The following is a 21,460-nucleotide window of genomic DNA, read 5'->3' on the forward strand; positions in this document are numbered from 1 at the left end:
ATGATATTATAATTAAAATTGGAAAGAATAAGTGGATGGAATGAAAAGGAAACTGATAGGACATGTGAAACCTATCTCCAAATAAAGTGCTCTTAATAATGTTCTCATCTGGAATTTTTCAGTTTTACATGTTCAAAGTAAGTGTAAATTTTCAGTTTTTCACGCAGATTAACATGGAGAAAATTATACTGGTGCTAGTTCATGAGTTTTCATGGAAATGTTTTGTTTTGGTATGGTTTTTCTGTAGAAAATGCTGTCCTCTATGGATATTATTCCTGAATGATCCCAAGAGCAAGCTATAAAAATTCTGAACTGTAGTTCAGTATTGGCATGAAAGATTTAGGCACAGCAAGACTCCTGTTAATTGTTTAAGATTCTGTTGAGTTCATAACAAGAAAAAATATCCTGTCTTTCAGTGTTAATCTTCTGTGTTGCATTTTCATTATCTACTTGTATAAAACAAAATTATGGTTTTCCAAGCTGACTTTGTAATGTTAGTCGCTGATGATTAAAGACAGGTTTAGTATGATTGCTTGAGAGGTATTTATTACTAACAAACAAAAAGAATCAGTTCATTTTTCAGGATGAATGCTTTAAACAAAAGAAATAATGAAATACAAACACTGCAGAGCTATTTTACCAGTGTAGAAATGGCTTAAGAATAAATATAAGCCTTTAAATGGAGAAGGTTGCCATAGGATTGTGTTGGTGTAACCAAAGTAAATTTTGTTTTCTGCAACAGAAAATCAGCCTGTTTGCCGTTTTCCAGATTTGTTTTAGAATATTTATCCTACTTCTGGAATGTACGTTTCAGTCCAAAAAGCTACAGATACATCACTTGTGATTTCCAGATTGTTTGACTGTGTGACACGGTATTGCTTTTCAGGAAAAAAAGTAATTGCCTTACTAGTGGTCAAATGATCTCAGCAGGCTTAGGTCACAGTTAAGTAAAATTTGTCTGTGTTTTGCTGTGGGTATAAATTCCAGAAAAAAGTTAAAGTCACATTCAGGCTTAGGTGAATTGTTCTTTTGGAATGGGAAGTGACTAAGGACAAGAACATTTCAGTAACTACCAGGTTAGCCTCTAAAATTCCAAGGAAGAACAGAGGGCAAGCTGTGCTGCAGTCTGAGACAACTGTTGAAAAAATTGCAATGTGAGGAGTGTCCAATTTTACAAAAATGACTGCCAGGGTGATTGGGCATACTTGCGTTTTTCAAAACAAATTTGTATCCGTTATTGATCTGGTAAAATGATTATCTAACTTTTATGAATATTGGAAATAGCTGACCTTGATTTAAATGATATATACATGATATATATATGATTTGGGTGGCTGGAGAATTCCTGCTTGTTCTGGATATGCAGATTCTATATTTTTCTTATATAAATCCTAAAAATATGTCTATTCTGTCTACCTTTTCTCTCTCGGTTTCACAGTCCTTAGTACTGTCTCAATACTTCTAGATATGTTTTTTGTCTTTTCTGTGCTGTTATTGTATTATAAAAAAATAAATTGGCTTGAAACCAAAGAAAGATAAATCACAAGATAAACCAAGAAGGATGAAAATAAAATTAGTTATATATGTGCTAATTAGTCTAATAAGACTGATATATTAGGAAGGTTAACCATGTTACTATAAAATGACAGTTGCATTTGACCTGCATGTACATCCTTTTTTTTAAATTTATTTTTACACTTATTTTCATTGCTCGTTGCTTCACAGAATTTATTTAGCTTAATTTTAATGCTACTCAATTAGTGATATTGCATAAGTGTTGTTGGGCACATCTGTTTGCCTTTACATTGCCTGTCTCAAAGGTTGAATGCATCTATTTCCTACAAAAGTAATTGTTGAATGCTAAAAGGGTATCAGGGGCTTCCAGCTGAATATACATTTCTAGAAAGATAAGTGACTAGACAGTTTTGTAAAATTATTAATGTAGATAATTGTCTCAGAAGGGCAGTTCTCATAAAAGGAGACTAAGGGATTACAGAAGTGAACACTTATAGTGAAATTGAGCATTACAATGTTATATCTAATATATGTTTATACTTGCTGTTTCTTACTTAGTCTAGCTGTGTGAGAAAAACTGTACCTCCTTTTTTCTGATGTAACGTATATGCTTTTTGATAGAAATAATGCTTTGCATGTTACCAAAATTAACAAAGTAGTACACCTCAATATTTAAAGCATAGTCATAGCTTTCCTTTTAAAAAAATCTAGTAAGGTGTCTTAAAGGAATTGCCCATGTGCAGCTACTGGTTTAGTAATTTTTGAAGTAAGCAAACACATTAAGCTAAAGTACCATTTGTAGTGTGCTCTGTTTGAGAGAAAAATTGCTCTTGCCAACTATATGTTGGAGATGGGGGCTGAGCAATAAGTGTTTTTAAATTCAATTGTCTAAAATGCATACTTCATGGAAATAGTGATGGGTATTCTTTTGTTGTCAGCATCAGCAAGAACATTTATATGCTGAGCTAGCAACTCAGAATCAATCATGCTGTGGATTTATCATTTAATAAATTCTATAGGGTTGTGATTTTGCAGCATAGATTTACTGTACTGGATTGTATTGTTTTCATATAATCTTTCTGTTCCACTTAAAATCTGCATGTTGTACAAAAGAGTACTCTGAACTGCTATTTCCCTAAAAATAGAGTTAATATTGCAGGGTAGGGGGTTTTTTGTTGTTGTTTTTAAAGCTCTGATGTCATCATTTCTCTTTAATATGTAAAAATAATGTGACAAAAATAGGCTAAAAATTCTATATTTTAGGCAGGTTTTTTTATTGTAAGCCATAGATTATTTAAAATGTTTAATGATTGGTAAAATGTTTATGTGGTAGTTAAGTATTTAAAATAACTCTTTAAACAAAAGCGTGTGTGCATAATATAAACCTAGGTTGGAGATGAGTGCATACAGTGGTATGGGAAGACTCTTGGAGTTCGGCTGAACTCACTGTTTCTATCCAAATGTGCAGCACAGAGTACATGTGCACCTACAGCAGTGCAATAGGTCACCCTCACAGTAAAAAAGTGTTGTATTTTGATGGAATTTCCTGTGTTTTCATTTGTGGCCATTGCCTCTTCTTCGGTCAGTGGTCACAGCAAAGAGTCTTATTCCCTCCCATCAGGTATTTATACATGTCAATAAGATCTCCCTGAGACTTCTCTTCTCTAGGCTGAATGCCAGCTCAATATGAAAGATGCTCCAGTCCCTTAATCACCTTTGTGGTCCTGTGGCCATATTCTGTGAAATTGAGTTCATGGACATGGAGTATGATACAAACCAGAACATGGTAGGAGGGGGATAACTGGGAGATTTGTTACAAAAGTTCACTCATTATCTGTACTAAAATACTTGATGTTAATGAGACATTAACTTTAAATGTTGCCAGTCAATCTGGGGGATTGTTTCTAGCATCTACAGAGGATTCAATTTTTAAGATGTATCTATACCTAGAACATAAAAGTGATCAGAATTCATTACTAAAGCTCAACCTGGAGGTAGTTTATATAGTTTTGTGACCTTAACTCATGTTTCTCAGTCATGATGGGGGTGAATGGTTCCAAAATACTGCATCTAAAGCTTCCTGTCTTACTTGCAAGAAGAATTTTTGTAGCTGATACGATTTTTTAAAAATATACATGTCATATAATTTATATAGATTTTGAAAGTTGATTTAAAGAGTGTACACGTGTTTGGGCAGGAATTTGCAACATGAAATAAAGTCTCCATCAGAGTTGTACAATGTATTTTGAATTAAAATATATCTCTCTGTCTATATTCTGTGTCTGAGCTTTTCACACACAAAATTGTGACAATTCTAATTTCCATCTCTTCTTGTATCTTTGAGTGAACTACGAGCATTGGTAACAAGTTTTTCTGTGTTTTATGTACTGCAATTTATTTTGGAAGGTGTAAGGCTAATGATAATTCTTGCCTAATAGAAGGTTGTGAAATCCAGCAGAAGCTGGCATTTATTTTGAGACTTAAGCTTGTCCTTCTAATAAAAACTGTTAGCACTGTGTGAATTATGAAATAGAGAATGACAGATGTACTACTTTCCCATGAGGGAAAAGGAGCCATGACATACTATCAATCCCTGTTGTATCCTAGAGGTGTGATTATCTCATTGAAAATACATCTCCTGGAATTAACTTACTGTTATTATTTAAAGTTGGTAGTGTTTTGGGATGCAGAATTGTATATTCTGTATAATTCATTTTAACCAGTTGATTTGCAGACATTCATTTCTGAATTTTGAATACTGAATATGAGTACTTAAATTAGGAGGAAACAGAGAATGTGAACAGAATTTAAAAAGACTGTTAGGATGTTATTGTATATTAAACTTGCTATAAAGTTAAAGCAGGATTTCAAGCTATTTTCTGCATTGATGACTGTCAGGGAAGATTTGAGAGAGGATTAGTGTCATTGTAACCTCTTGAAAGTGTTTGAGTATTATGCTGCTATGAGTGCTGGAATATGTCACACAGCAGTAGAATCTGAATCTGATGTACCCTGTAGATAATCATGTCTCTAACAGCCTTGTACTACTGTTCATATGGCAGTACTCAGCAAAAGGTATAATGGCATTAGTGAGGCTAGTTTTCTATGTTGGTGGTGTGGTTTTTTTGAGGATAGGGCCAAAAATTGACTCTAGATTTCTTTAAAAAAAAAAAAAAAAAAGAGTATATTTTAAATAAAAAAAAGATCAGTTTTAGAGAATCTTTCCCTACTGGGCTTGTAAGTGTTTTTATCTTTCTATTTGTTTCTGTCTTTCTCTTAGGGATGCAATATCCCTAGCCAAAAACATAAAAATTGTTTCTGCTTATATTTAATTTGTCTTAACTCTCTAATTTTCAAATGCTTCATCCTCTAATTTTAAATCCACTGTCAGTGTCCCAAATAAAATAATTCATCTTCAGAATTGGACATTATTTAAAGCATAATCATGATAAAGAATGCGTTGTTGTCAACCTAACATTACTTGAGGGATGCGACAATGCAAAAGATTCACACTGTGCCTGACTGGATATGTGAAAGAATAGTGTCTATCAAAAATCCACACTGAAGGATATGGAAACTAAACGGGAGAAAAGAAATCAGTTAAAAGATGCTGAAACTTGGTAAAATGTGCTTGAGTGGTGCAGAAGCTGAAACTGTCTTTACTGGCTGAGAATCTCAGTGGGATGGCTTACCAAACTTCATACACAGGCACAGAAAAGACAATGTGGTAGGAGAACACTGAAGTACAAAAATGAGATCTCAGAAATTTTCCTTGACGGTGTCTCGGATATGTTAATGAAGATGGGGGAGACAGGCCCAGAAAATCAAAAGCGATAATGTGAACCTCCCACCACCTAACATTAAGTATTCTGAGCCTGGGATTTTCAGTCCAAAATCTCTGCTTACCACCATGCAGTTCTACTCAAACTCTTAAACCTTTTATTAAATACAGGGCGGGCGGGGAGGGGGGAAGCAGAAAAAGAGAGAAGCATTTAAAATGTGAAGTATTAAGCATAGCTTTAGTTTTAACTCTTATATCCTTTTTCTTCAGCTTTAGGGTGTTCTTACAAAGAAAAATAATGTTAAGCATTTCTTTAGATCAACATTAAAGATAATAACTGTTCTTTTTTTGGAAGAAAAACAAAGTTACTTAATACAGGCTTTAGCTGCAGTGGCTGCTTCTGGAACTTAAGCCTGATTCCTTGAAAACAAATGCATGGGGGTGGAGAGGGGTGGGACCTCAAAAAAAAAGGGGGGGTGGGGGGTGGGGAAATATAAATTGCTTCTCTTGTGCTGACTTCTACCAACTGATTGGTACAAAATATGCTTTTAAAACTGATTCCAAGATTTAACGTATTTCTACTAGCATTAGACTGCAAAGGATATTACTCTAGCTACAGTTTTAACTACTTACAGTACTATAAGAAGAGAAACCATTCGCTGAGAATGGTTAAGCAGAGAAAAACAAGTAGAAAATATTAAAGAAATTATGGAAATATTGAGGTAACTGAAGAATGTAAATCTTCTGGTTTTTTTGCAGTCAAAGGTAGCTTTAAGTTGCAGTTTATTCATTAGTAAATATACTTCATATTCAAAGCTTGTAATTTCTTTTGTGTTATTCGGAAATAGGCCAATGGAAAAAACCTGCAGTGAGGCACAAAGATAATGGCATCTAAAATTTTTTCCACTGAATGTACTCTTAATACCGTCCTGCTTCTGCTGTTGCATTCTTTGATAACATATATTCACATTTGCTTCAGTAACAGCAGGGATGGCTGATATGTATTTTGTTTTTTGAGTTTCTCCCCAGATAGAGGTCCACAGATTGGTTAGGAATCCATTTTTCATCACAGACTTGCAAGCCTGAGATTAATTAAAATATGCATATTCACTGCTGTTAAATAAAATTTTTCCAGATGAGATTTTTAAAATAATGCAGAAGTGATTAGCTCCTGATGTCCTTTTTCAAGGTATCATCCAGGGAACAGTTAAATTACTAGCAACTTGATCAATGAGAGTAATTTCTCTTCATCTTGTAATAGAAGAAAACGAGCTGCTAGACTTGTCAGAATCAGCTTTTTCATTGATGAGGAATCCAAAAGATAAGGTTCTGAGTCTTCTGAACTCCTTTCTTCTCCTTTTCCAACCATACTGATCTTAGCACTATTGAAGCTTCATATCTGTTGTGAAAATGCAGGTGGGGTAGAGCAGCCATGGTGGTCTTTTTGTTGAGAGAGACCAAACTATGAATGTATCCTGTATTTGTGTGTGCTATGAATACACACAGGTCAAAATTAGACATGAGTCCATGGGAAAATACCATCAAATGTTTACGTTATTTAATGATTTTCCAGTATAAATCCAGGAAACTCCAAAGACAGAGTGCAGTGACTAAAATTTGGTGCAGTTTAAATGGAAGGAGATATCTGGCTGATTGGAGAGGAGTTCATCTGTGGATTGCTGTGTGAGTAAGCATATAGTACACTAAAGTGCACTATATAGGTGTTGATTTGATTTAGATGTCCCTGGGGATAAATGGTGCTGAGAAGTTTGATTTACCAGTAATTCCATGGACTGGCTATACAAGTCATGTCTGAGCTGCCAAAGGAAACGGTTTTGCCCTTCCACAAAGTGGAATGGCTACATATGGCTACATCTGTTACTTTTACTCTGTAATCCATTTTACCCCCCCCCCCCCCTTTTTTTTTTCTTCAAGAAGATGATAAAGATGCATAGTGTCCAAAGGCTTTCATAACTTAGTGTTTAAATACTTTTACTAAATAAAGGCTACTCAAGTAAAGGAAGTCCACTTTCACATTTGTAATCTTCCTATTAAAGCGAGCAATAACTATAGGAGTAATCAGTTAAGGTTGGTTGGCAATAGCTTCTGTATTTGTCAATATATTGACAGCTTTTGGAATATGATTTGGAATTCAGCCTTTTAGCTCCTTTAATAACTTTTGTGCTGTCTTGTAATGGTGCATCACTGTTAAGTGCATTTAACCATAAGCTGAATAAGCTGTTAAGAATATATTCTTTTGTTTTTTCACTGAAAGTATAGCAAAGATTTACACATTTAAAATTAACTTTTGAGAAGAGGCTTTTCCAGCTTAAAGCGTCTAAATAATCATTCCATGAATGTAGAGGGGAAAATGTGAATGGATTTAGGAAAACATAAGTGGTTATATAGTAGCAGCACTTCAATGAACATTTATTGTAGAGTCTCAAGATCATAGCAAAATTACAAAATTTAGCACTCTGTGGTAACTGTAGGTGTTTTTCAGAAATGTTGTTACAAGCCGTATTATGAAAGAGAAGAATGTCAAGCATAACTATATGCTGCGTAGGAATTGCTGGTATGTGTTTCTTGCAGACGGTTTGAATCTCTAGTACGTACCTCTTTAGTAAGAATCGCTCCTTCCGCTTCAGCTGTCTATTTAACAAGTTCTGAAGGCTGAACAAACCATAGAATACCTGACTTTGAAATAGTCTGTCAATAATATCTTAGGTTTAATTGTGGTTCTAGTCTGGCTGTTATATTACCTTTTTCCCTATTTGTCTTAGGCTGGGGCAAAGAGGTTAGAGTGTGTATGGTATGGGACACCGTCACAGAAGTATTCATCGTGTGTTATTCCTGATCAGTAGAATAGGAACATTAAAACTCAATCCCTCTGATAGAAATTCAATATTAGGATTATAAAGGGGAAAATAACTTTTATTATATACAGGTCACCACTTAGTATCATATCTGTTCCCAAGCAGGGGCCCACATATTAAGTCTTTTAATTACGACTAAGATAAAATTTCAGCGAAAGCATAGTATGAACATCAAGGTAGGTTCAGAGTTATTTTGTATTAAAGAAAGACTTTAAATGTAGTGTGAATATTAGCAGGTAGTTATTGCAGTATGAGGTGGGAACTTGTTGACACATTTACCAGAGGGAAGTTATTAAGCTTTGGTTAGAAGAGAGGGAGGCCTGTCTAAACAAGGTAGCCATTCATATAAACATGAGAGGGAGAAGCAAAAAGAAAGCTCAGGAATTGGGAACAAGAAGGTTTGTTTTGAGGTGAGACTCAATCAGGCAGCAAGAGTGGCAGTGAGCAGACCACTGTGGAGAGATTTACTTTAGGCACTGAGTTTAAATAGGAGTGATGATGATGTTTCTGTGATTCTCCTCCAGTTCAAATTCCAGGAGCTTTTCAAGGAGCCTGTTTTTTGCTTCTGGAATATTCTTGCTGTGGACCATAATTGTACTATTAACTCTGCCTTTGTTCAAATGGTTTCAAAGTTTTCTTTTTGTTCGCTTTTGTCAAAAGCAAGAGTTCCAATTATATTAGACATTTTACCAAACATCTGCAATAATACTTTCTTTAATTAGATATTTGAAACTAATGGAGTTTTGCCATTGCTTTTGCCATTGGTCAGAATTTCACCTTGTATAGAAAAGATGTACTGTTAGCAATTTCCTGTATTGCACATTGAAATGGTAGACTTTAATAGCTATTCTCAAACTTCTGTTAAGGTGTGGAGCAGAGCCCCAAATGACACATGCATAGTTCTTAACTCTACAGAAAATTAACTAAATTATGTGCTAGTGAAATGTTCCTCAAAGAAGCTTATAATTTGAGTAGTAATATATATATATATATATTTAATACAGCTTGTAGGAAATGTGTTCAGGATGAAGTATTAAAATCCATGAAAATTCTTTTAGTTATAAAGTAAAATATGGATGATGAAATTTCACTTTTCCTTCTTGATTTTATAGCTTGCACGTGCAGTGGACATGCAAATATTTGTCACATGCAAACAGGAAAATGTTTCTGCACAACTAAGGGAATCAAAGGAGACCAGTGTCAACTGTGAGTACAATTAAATGTAGCCCAAAGTTATTGCAATTCATGCCTAATCACTTTTTCCTGGTTTTGTTTTGCTTTTGTTCTTGGATTTTGTGATTGACCTGACAATGTTTTAGTGCTGAATCTAGTGTTCCCTATGTGTCTTAGGAAATTTCGATATTACTTAGTCTTTTGTTAAAGAATTACATCAAAAATATTAATAATGCTTTGCAGACACCACAGATTTTAAAAAGTATCTCATAAAAAGAAGTCACTGGAGAATTACCTGTAGTTGTCTTCCCTTTTCTTAGGATTTTTTTAAATTACAGTTAATAAGAAATATCTGTGAAATTGGTAATTATATTCAGTACGTTTGTCACATATCTTGATCAGAATCTACAGTGATTAGATTTTTAGAGTTTTAGAAACACATTAAGGTGCACAATGTTTTAGACATTTTCCCATATCATTAAATACAGAACAGAGGAATGTGTAGACCTGCCATGGAAAGTACAATTAGTGTATCTTGTTTTGTACTGGAATAGCTTATTGGGTTTGTTTAGAGGAGGAGCTTGCAGCTTAAGATAAAGCATAACAAATGGGTGGACTAAGAATGAAGAACTACTGAAGTGGAGTAACTTTTCAAGTAGGAGAAATAACACATTAAAGTTAAGTTAACTATGAATAGCTGTATATTTAAACATGTTTCAGTTCATTCTCTCCTGCACACTGCATTATCCAATAGGAACTTTATTCTTTTCACAGTTATATTTATTTTCAATAGTATTTGGCCCCAAAATTGTCTTAGCAGTGTTGGTTGGAACTGGGGAAAAGGCATAAATACAGCTTACTCCTCTCCAGCAGGGAGAAGTGCCAGAAGGTTATGTTCTGCCTGCCACAAGGCATATTCTTTCACAGGATTTGTGAATTCACCTTTGATACACCTAATAAACTGGCTTGAATCCTACCCTTAACGCTTTGCTTGATAAATAGTCAAGAAACAAAAATATCTGCTGCAGAGGCTATGTGTATATTCGTGAGAAAGAGCTGTGCTGGCAGGTACAGTCTCCGTAGTACCGCTAGGACCTGTTGTCTAGCTCATTGGAGGCTCTCAGGCTGAGTTGGGAAACCACGATTAGGACTAAATGATGAATTTTTATTATGACAAAAGCTGAAAAGTGACGATATCTTCAAACTCTGAAGTAAGTCTTAACTGAGAAGTTATTTTTTCCTCTTTTTTATGTCCAAACGCTTAATCAGTTCTAGATGTTAACGAGTGGTTTGATTACCAGTGTGCTACGGACATATATTGATGCCATTCTACTTATTTACAAAGAATGGGGTGAGGGGGGGCAGAAATCCACTCCTCTGTACATCATAACACCGGAACCACAGGAAACAGTTTGTTCATAATTCCTGTCCTCCAGCAACTACCATTCAGCCTAAGGCACTCTTTATAGAGCTTTTCCCCGGTCTGTATTTCACATACCTATTTTGCTATTGCTTTCCATCTGTCTTGTGTCTGTTTCATCATTGTTTTCTCCACTCTGATTTGGAACTTTTGTCTCCTATGGTCAGTTGTGCTGCTCAGCCATATCAGTGTGCTGTCCTGAGTTTGTCTGTCATAAAAGGTTCTTTTATCCCATTTACTGAACTAGAAGAGAAAAGGTGTCCTGGTGGTGGATTTTCCTGTGCCGGTGAAGAATTACAGCAATTCCACTAAATGGAGAAAATGGAGATCTGAATTTTGACTTTTCAAAAGTAAACTTAAAATTGCAATTTCAGACTGAAAATCCCAGGTTTTGTCACATGTAATACATTCCCCTTCCTAGATTCTTACATAGACCAAAGGCTTACACAGGGCAAGCTATGGTGTTAAAGCATTTGGTATTCCAAATGGTTTCTTTTGAATGAAATAAACTCTGCAGAGCAATTTTCAAATTGTTCTTGGCTGTGATCACATTTCGGATTGTGAGCTTCACATCTGTTGGGTTCATAGGCACAAATATTAGCATAAAAATTGAATTTCTGCTCTTAAATGCTTTTCTAACTCTGGTCTTTAAAACAAAAAATTAAAAACAGGCCATGTAGACTATCTAGTTTATGACAACACATGTAGAAAGAGACCAGTTTCAGTTATAGACACTTTGAACGTATTAGGAGACTATCTAGGGTAAAATTTCAGTACTAGAGACTCATTGTTAAGATCACTAGATATCCTGAGGAAAGCTGATAGCCACAGATTTAGAGTATCAGATGATACGCTTAGAATTTGTCTTTTTACTGTGATGCTTGGTTTGGGAGAGTGATCCATTGATGTATGGAAGTTTCTGCCAAATGTTGTTTTTAAATTTTTTCCCCGAGAACGTCAGGAGATGAAGAACATTAAAAAATAGGTCACTTATGAATTACTGAATCCAGTCCCATACTGCCATCTGATTTGTAAACTTCATACGAAGAATGCAAACTTGATCAGATCTGTATTATGTTTAAAAAAAACCCTATTTCCTCTGTAAAAATCATCCTTACACTCAAAACCTGTTTTGAAAGTATCATATTATATTGTCAAAATATATATACAGTCATTATCTAGATGATAAGGATTATTTTAAATCAGCTAAATGCTTTGCTTGTATTTATTACTTTATTATATTTTGTATAAATAATCTGGAACTTGATTCCAAGTGTGAATAGTGTTCTCCATAGCTCTGGATATTTTTTTTTTTTTTTCACTTGTTAGATAGGCTGTTGTGCAATCTCAGCAGCAAACCTATAACCCTGTGATTTCTAAAATAAGGATTTCTGTGAAAATTCCAAACTCTAGTTGTTTGGTGTGAAAGTTAGATTTATATTCCTGTCAAGAATCCTATTGACTAGAAATTCATAGCTGCTGGGTTGTATGTTATCTCTCTTTCCCTCCCTCCGTCTCTTCCTCCTTCCCTCTGATGCTTTAATATCTGTTCCTCATGTGAAGTAAACACCATGCCTTGGGGGCAGAGTTTTTAGGAAATCAAGGAAACTTTACAAAGCTGCGCTTTTTTTTTTCCTTTTTTTTTTTCTTTTCTTTTTCCCTCCCTAGGTTAACAACAGCTAGTTATCTGTATTTTTATGGAGGATCTTCTTTATTTTTTTTCTTATTTATCTATAATTTTTTTAGTATACCCGTTTCTTAGTTATATTATTTTCTGAATTGTACTGTTGGATAGCATGAAGCACAGTGACATTTAAAATCAAAATTAGTATTCTAAGGCAGCCTTGAGCATATGTTTACATTCTATTTTACAATGTTTCTTTAATGACACATGATGACTTTTTTTTCCAAAAGAAATATTTTTGTTTCCTTTAAATAGGTAGTTTCAGTTGGTAAAAACCTGTAATACTCTCCTAATCAGGAGGAACTGATTAGAATGCTTTGAATATTTAAAGTAAATAGACTGTAAAACAATAAAACTAGATACAAAGAAAAATACGTAGGTTCCCCCCCCCCGCCCTTAATTTTAATAAAGAAATTAGCCATTGATAGTAGTAGAAAAATCATATTGACTTAAAACATATTTTTTGGTGAAAAGTGTTACTTGAAGATAATTTTATTTAATTTTCTATAATATTTGATTTTCTAGCTGCTCATTTTAATCCCTCATAGAATTTTGTCTTCAGAGGTTTTAAACTTTCTGTAGATTTCAGTGTATCAATATGCAGGATTATATACACAGATAACTTTTCAGGAATAGGCCTATGGAAGTGTAAGGAATATACTAAGGGGGTGCTTCAAAGTTCAAATTTTGATATTAAATGAGAGAACTTCTACTGGATGCAAGGAAGAAAATTATGAAAAGTATAGAATTGACTGGGTAGTTAAGTCATTCTTCGAGACGTTTCAGTATGTCTGGGCTCTTCCAATAGACAGCCTTCACCTGGAGATGTGTCTGTAGCTTTTGTCATCCCCTGTACATCTGTCTAAATCTGGACATATTATGAGCATCTGGAAGGGTTAGAGGGTTACAAATGCTGGGTGGAAATAGGGTTTCATGGTGAATTTTTCAAATTGTCAGGTTTTACTGGATGTATTGTAACTTTTATTGTGCTGTACTTCCCAGTTACAACCATTGCTGTAGTTTTGGGGGAAGGAAATCAATCTCCCTTGTTAAGTACTTTCCACTGTGGCAGATTTGAGGCTGTTGGACCTGCCTGGTTGGTATTGAAACTGTATCTTTGAATGATGGGCAGGTTAGATATAATTTTAGTGTATCTAAGTTCCCATGTATAAATCAGAATAATAATTATTTTACCTAACTGGGAAACATTAAAATGTTGAGAACATCGACTGTGGTGCATAAAAAGACCCCGAACTACCACAAAACCATGTAAGAACTGGGCAAAAACTGGGCTTCAAGAATTCTGTAATGAAGAACTGCTAGGTGGAAATAAAATATTGGGGGGTGGGGGGGAATCCTTATTTTTAATATAATATTTCATAGTATATTTTATGTAGTTGTAAGAAGGATAAATGTAAGTGTATAAAATGTGTGGATCCAGGGTATTCTGGAATGAAAAAGTAATATTTCGCTCATTTTAATTCTAATAAATATTCAGACTATTCATTTCTTAGACATACCATTATTTCTTCTGAAGAGGTGAAAGAAATACTGTTTTATTTACAAAAATATACCCTGTTTATTTGGTAAAACCTTCACTGTATGCAAGCTTTAAAAAGCTGTTTTATAATGTAAGAATCTGTGCATAAATAATAAGCACTTATTGATAGTCTGATTTACATATGAATAAGATTTAAAAATATCCAGCTGTTGTCTTCTGTATAATTCCCTTCCACAGAATGGTACATTTTCTCTTACCAGATGGAAAGGCAGGTAAAAATATACTGGGTTACGAGTCGAATTCACCTTTCTATTGATATTACTGCACCTTTATTTGCTGATAGCAGAGTAAATCTGTTCCCTGTTGTTTCCTCTCAGAGCTTTACTTTCTGCTTTCCACTAGGGGAAAAATTGACAGCAATCATATAACAAATCCACTTCATTAGAACTTTCTTTATGAAAGATAACCCCCCCCCCCCCCCCCCCCCCAAACAAACAAACAAAAACCAGCCGGCAAGATTCTAGTTCCTGAAAGTTTAATAAAAAAAGTTTCTTCTATTGAAAAAGTTACTTTTCCTGATAGAGGATAGATTCCATTTAATACTAGTCGCTATGATGATCTATGCTTTTCTAAAGTGAAGCTAAAAGTATAATATTTAATGTTTTAAAATACTAGAGGAAACTGTATTTTAATTTTTTTTATTTTTTTTCAAGATTTTTTTTTCCTTTTTCTGCCATGTGGTCATATTCCACTGTTAGTTTTACATATTTGGTTGTGTTTAACATGAGGTGTTTTCTCCCTGTGTAGGCTGAGTCTAGTCCTCGAGTTTTCCTTTTAACAGAAAAATTTGATGTGCTTATGCATGTTACTCCATTAGCTATGATGTTTCAAGAATTCCAGCAAAATCTGGCATGTAGATGTAGGTGGATTTAGTGACTGACTCTGTTCTTATTTAACGGCCTGAAAAACTTAGCTTGCTTCTGTAAGGATAGGTTCAAGCCCTGAGCTAGTTCTCCAAGAGCTAGATCCTTAGGTTGCTGAGGAGAACAATAAAATAAAACTCCCACTTCAACACTAAATACATGTTTTAAATGTACTAATTTTCTGCTCTACATGTAGTAATTATTGCTAGATCTATCAAGGACTTGAGATACTTCTTTTTTTCTTTAATTCATGTTTCTGGCATCAATCATTTTTGCTTAAATTGCAGCTTTCATTTAAACAATACGTCTAATATCAACGCTTCAGAACATGACCCAAATGCACTCTAATGGCTTAAACACTCAGAAGGCAAATACCAGGAATTTGAAACATTTGAGATAGTTTTTAATCTAAAATTAGAAGTAAAAGAAAGTTTGTAATTCGGAACAGGCTTTGTGCAGTATTTTAAGGGGGTTTTGGCAGTATTGTATGTCCCTATCAGTCCATCCGTCCGTCCCCCCTTTTTTTTTTTAATTGTGCTGCAGTAGGATCACCTTCTCTTCAGTATATTCAGTTTATGATAATTAAAGTTCATGAGGCTCTCTGGGATCTTTCAGAGTCGTCGGCTTTCTGTAAATGTGAAACAATGCTTTTTGTAAGCATTGTTACATTGCAAACTTACATTTTATTCAGGAAATTGCTCAGCTTTGTAAAAACGGAGAAGAACTGGAGTTTGAATGTCCTGTATTGTTCCTGGAAGGCAGTATTCTTAGTGAGGAATTAAGAATGAGCTAGTGGCTAAGGGAGCAGCTGCAAGCACTTAGCCAAGAGCTTTGTATATTGGTACTTTATTGTGGGTCAGCTGTGAATGTGTTAAATCTGGAGAACACTGCAATATTGATATTGCAATGTAAAACTAGTTGCGTTAGCAAGATGTCTCTTGCCAAGAGCTGAATTAAAAATGCTACATGTAATTTTCTTAGGTGTTCTGTTCTGATGAAATATGCCTTTTATCTTTCTGAGTTCAGTACTAATTGTCTGGAAAATGGGGAACAGTTTGAGCATGAGGGTTTCTCTTTCATGAGAATAAAGTAATTTTGCTTTTGGCTTCTAAGTTAGGCCCTTCCATAAATGACTGTATGCACATATATAAGTATGTCTTTTGGTTTGGCAAGCTCAACAGAGCAGAACCTACTCACCACTGGGCTTCAGTTGTTCTCTAAGGTTTTTTTATATTCATTATTTCCTCTCCAGGCTACCTCCAAAAGTAGAAACTGCAGAGCAAAACAGACTTTCTTTACAACTTTCCAGATACTCCTAGCAGTAAAATAGGAATGCAAGCAGTGTACCTGTCTCTTGTGCCCAACTGGTTTATGTTAGCATTCATGCTGGATATAGATTTAATTAAGTAATATCCTTTTTGTCTCCTATTTGAAAAAGATACGGTGCTGGATTTTTCTTTCAAAATAAGTGAATCAAAATATCTTGTTTTTAAAAATTGTTCCTCCTGTGCCATGGCTGTGCCATTCAGTGATTGGCACCTGAAAAATCTGGTTTGCTTAGTGCAGGATACCTCAGTGAAACAGTGGAACAGGGCAGGCTGCCTAGTCTTTCACAGATGACATGCCAGTGAGACCTGGTTTTAATTCCAGTGCTCAGAAAACAAATCCCTTCTTATAAGAAATGCTAGTAATTTTTAGTGCCAAGTGTTGCTATAGTCCCTATTGGCTAAGGATGTATGGGTAAGGTAATGCTTCTACGTTTTATTTTTATTATAATGGAGTGGCAAAGCTGAGAAGAATAGACAGGTCTGAAGTAGACCCATAAAGATTTAAAGCTAAATATAAGCTGAAGACAATTATTCTGCCTTTGACAGGTATGTATTGAGTCTGGACGGGGATGAATTTAGGAATGGGGAGTGGTGCTAATGGGTACTCATACAGGAATAAGAGAAACGTGGATGGCCTGTGCCACATGGAAGAGTTACTGGGTAGAGGAGAGGAAGGGAGGTTATGACTGCCATAAAACAGCTTTATTATTGAGGCTGATTTTTTGTTATCCAGCAAAGTTGTGGCCTTGGCTTCTGTACTTGTTAGATAGCATTTGGGAGGTTTTGAGGCTGTTCTTGTACAGCTAAGGAGGGAGCGAAGGGCCTTGTGGCTTGGGTTGGCTCTACATTTTGCCTAGGGCTAACTTTAAAGTAGAATTGCATGTATCTGTGTAGCACAGTGCTTCCCCTTAGTCTCAGACAGGGTCACAATAGGTTGCAAAGACTTACAATTTGAGGGTTTTTTTTTTTTCCCCAGTTCAAGCTGTTGAAAATGCTGTGGGGGCTGTGCAGCGTTGCACCCTTTAGGGTGTGCAATGAAGGCACCTGGGAATGTTTCCCTGTGGCCAGGACAAGAACTGCAGTTAAGAGCTAGTGACGCTAAGGCTTATGAAAAGTAACATAAGCCAAAAATCACTATAAACAACACTTCTTGTAAAGCAACCAGCCCAGTGGGAGAGGAGCGTGCAGTTACACCACTTCTTGGCACTGCTTCTTTGAGAAGATGTAAAAGGAGACTGGAACATTTCTTGTAAGACAGCCAACTTAAAGTGTTGTTCGGATTTCAGAAAAAACTTGTAGGAGGTTGCTGACAGTGGAGACCAGCTTCTTTTCAACATGCAATTCTACCAGCCAATTGTATTTCCTAATCTGCGTGACCTAAGTACCCCCTCAGGCTGTTCTTTCTGTTCAGATAAGATGCTGGGGTCCCCACAAATCATAAATGCCTCCAGTTTGAGTATCATGGTCACTAACTCTGTTAACCATTAATATAATTATTCTGTTCTTTTCATGCTGCTGTGCTTGGATGATAAACTGTTATTTTATAAACTGTTCACAGGAGGCATAATAAATCTCACAGATCATAAATTGTCATGTATAGGATAACATCTGTGAATTCCTCTAGTACAGTACTCTTTACTACTCCTTCATTAATGAACTTCTGTGCCTTAGTATAGCCTGGCACTGTGTGCCTGACCTAGCCATTTTACATCTGAAATATTCACTATTCACTGTACCTGCTGTCACATTCCAGCTCTTTTTCAGATAGTAACAGCTTGTCCCCTCATGTCCTGTACGTCTCACACCTGCCCAGTGAATATTCTGATCCAGCTATTTCTGTCCAGAGAAACTGTATACACACCTAAGTCCAGTAAATGGTTTTGATCTGTAACTCCCAGCTGTACAAAAGACATCTAGGTGAGTGTATGGGTAACTAAGAAACTCTCAAACTGTGTTGTCTGTAGGCACCTAACTGCAGCCTGTTTGCTGTGCAGTTGTGGTAGTTCTGCATTTGGGAATTCTGCTTGAGCAACTGGGCATCTAACAATTTGGTAGTGCAATAAGAAGCATTACAGCACATATATCTCTTCGTGGATTTGGGCTCCGATCATTTGGTTTTGATGCTTTCTTTGTTCCATTGCATCCCTCTTAAGGACACAGTGAAGTTGGAGTCTTCTCCCTAGGTAGTTGTCCCTCTTTGAAGTCTGTTAAATCTTTCTTTACAGACTTTATGCCATAAATTTAACTCCTGCAGACTGTTTTTTAAGAGTTAAAAAGATAGTCTATTTTTTTCTAAATCTCAGACGGCAATACTTAATCCTCCATCTCTTCCTAACCTAAACCCCCACTTCAATTTTTAAGAGTTAGAATATTTGCTGCAGGCAGGGGAGAAAAAATAACACAGATTTCCAGTGGAGCATGAAGTTGTTTGGGTCTTCCTACTGCTTTGGTTAAAAATAAGGGTTTCTCTGTATAGAAGGAAAATAAAGTAATTGCTGGCTTTTCTGGCTGCTCACCCTGCTGTCATCAGAAAAAAACCAACCCTTCAGCTGAGTTGTGACTGACAAAACCAGATATATGAGGGAGCTCTTTTTAAAAATGCTAATATATACTGCCATATCGTAACAGATTATATTCAATGTATGCTATGTTATAGTAACAACGCACTGCATCACCATTATTATTGCTGCCTGCTGCTACCAGAGGCAGCTTCGGACAATTAACTGTGGAGCAGAAGGGAGGAAAGGGATATTTCCTTTGTGGAAGGGGAATATTTAATGAGAATTTTTTTTCAAAGTTTAAGAGTAAACACTCCTACAAATGTTATGGAGAACAAAACATTTTCAAGGGGAGCATCTTCCAGAAAACTAATGTTGCTAGTAGAGTTTTTCAGGGACTCTTTCTCTAGAAGAAAGAATTTGACACATAGGATTATTTTTGCTTTCATGAAACACAAACACTGGTCAGCTTTAGTATATGTATGCATTTGAGAAATCAGATGCTATCAGAATGATTTTAATATTTTGGTCTTCCTAAGACCGACCTTTGGTGGTAACCAACCTTTAGTAACCAAAGCCTTCCTTTGGCTACTATGTAAGATACAGATCAGCCTTAAAAATGGTTTATAAAAAATTTATGTATCATTATTGGTTCTTTGTGCTGGAAAAGAGCTGAGGAGGAAAGCCAAAGAGTTTCCTGACGTGCCCTCATCTTTGCTGTTGCTCATAGTGCATATCAACATTTTAGACGAAGGCAGTTTGTCAGTTGTAGGGAGAGGAGACAAGAAGGAATAGAAGGCAAAAGAAGGACTTACAGGAATATTGTTGTCACCTTAATCAAAACTGTATTTAAAAAAAAAACCCAACCGTTTTGGATGTCTAAAGCCACCAGTTTTCAGGTGTTTCAAAACCAAGCAGGTTCTTTTTATTAGTTTTCAGTTTAGGGTAAGAAAAATAAATCAAAATTTTTAAAATTGTGACTGAAAAACATACTTAGAATGATGCTGGATGGTGACAATGATAACAGCAAGAAGAAGAAGCCAGTCGGGAGACAAGGCAGCATATCTGTTGGATTCTAGGAGCCACACACCCAAATATTCATGTGGCAAAGAGTCGTAAGCACATACTGCTCACCTGAGGAGGAGTGAAAGGTTTGTGAATATTTCCAAGAAACCTTCCCCCTGCCTTGACTTCCCAGGAATCCCACTTCTCTGTTGCGAGGTGAGATGATGTGCCGGGCGTGCAGCTCGATCGCAGGACGTCGTGCTGTTGTCGACCTTGTTGGCATGCTGCGCCCCACACGCGCTTTGGATTAACCAGCTGCTTCTTGCCCCAGTGCAATGCAACTGCTCATTACTTACAAATGGGCACCAACATGAGATGTTAAGTAGCAGATGCTGATAGACTATTTTGATTACTATGTCTGGAGGTACATTAATTGTTTATGATCTTCTTTGTACAGCTTCACTTTTCTCCTGTGGTTTCTACCAAGCATAAAATAGGTACTTAACATTTTCTGGTAGAAGCACTTCAAAATAGTCTAGTAAAAAACCTTTACGAAATCCTTTCCCCTGAATCATTCGTGGTAGCACTGTATTGGGGAGCCAGCAAGATTTTTTACAGTATGTTATTAGAGAGAAAGGAGAATTGATCCATTTTCGTTAAACGATTATCAACAGAAATGAGGTTCGGATGGCTGAAGTTTAAAGAGAATAGAGTTATATTATAAAAAGCAGTATGATTTAAATACAGACATTGATTTGAATGTGCAGAACTGGTATTTCATTAAGTACTGTTAGGCTTTAAATACTCTGTAACAGAAACTCCAGTTGTGAGGAAAACAAGTAAAAATTGTTGTGGGCAACAGGTGTATTGAGTTTTGATACAAATGATGTGGTTTTGTCCTGGTTTCGGCTGGGATAGAGTTAACTGTCTTCCTAGTAGCTGGTACAGTGCTGTGTTTTGAGTTCAGTATGAGAAGAACGTTGATAACACTGATGTTTTCAGTTGGTGCTCAGTAGTGTTTAGTCTAAAGTCAAGGATTTTTCAGTTTCTCATGCCCAGCCAGGGCACAAGAAATTGGCACAGGACACAGCCAGGGCACCTGACCCAAACTGGCCAACGGTGTATTCCATACCATGGGATGTCCCATCTAGTTTAGGAACTGGGAAGTGGGGCAGGGAATCACCGCGCGGGGACTGGCGGGGTGTCGGTCGGCGGGTGGTGAGCAATTGCCCTGCGCATCATTTGTACATTCCAATCCTTTCATTACTACTGTTGTCATTTTATTAGTGTTATCATTATCATTATTAGTTTCTTCTTTTCTGTTCTATTAAACGGTTCTTATCTCAACCCACGAGTTTTACTTCTTTTCCCGATTTTCTCCCCCATCCCACTGGATGGGGGGGAGTGAGTGAGCGGCTGCGTGGTGCTTAGTTGCTGGCTGGGGTTAAACCACGACAGGTTTCTTCTCATTTGAAACTGATCTGTAAAAATGAGATGATTTCAAAGGAACCCCAGCTGTTAATTTTGCATGTTCATGTAAATTCTGACTTTTTTTTGAGGTTTGTGACAGGGAAGACTCTATGCTGAGCTTATTAAATAGTATTGGATATTCCCCAAAACACCTTTTGTGTTTTGCCTTTTTTTTTTTTTTTTTTAAAAATAAGGCTGTTTCTTCCTGAAATGGCAACATTCACTGAGGCACAAAGCATTGATTCCCAGTAAATGATGAATAGCATTAATGCTTTCTAAATGACTG

General features: G+C 36.0%; 1 protein-coding gene across 4 annotated transcripts in view; it reads left to right on the forward strand.

Annotated features, from left to right (window-relative positions):
- The window catches only part of ATRNL1 (attractin like 1), a 544,479-nt gene that overhangs the window by 166,135 nt on the left and 356,884 nt on the right, over window positions 1-21,460 (forward strand). For all 4 annotated transcript variants that reach the window (XM_049809569.1, XM_049809570.1, XM_049809571.1 and 1 more), the window contains exon 20: window positions 9,285-9,378. In XM_049809569.1, the coding sequence (XP_049665526.1) occupies window positions 9,285-9,378 (94 nt within the window). The remainder of the gene's footprint in view (window positions 1-9,284; window positions 9,379-21,460) is intronic.

The sequence above is a fragment of the Accipiter gentilis genome, chromosome 9 (assembly GCF_929443795.1).
Source record: "Accipiter gentilis chromosome 9, bAccGen1.1, whole genome shotgun sequence".
Classification (NCBI taxonomy): Eukaryota; Metazoa; Chordata; class Aves; order Accipitriformes; family Accipitridae; genus Astur; species Astur gentilis.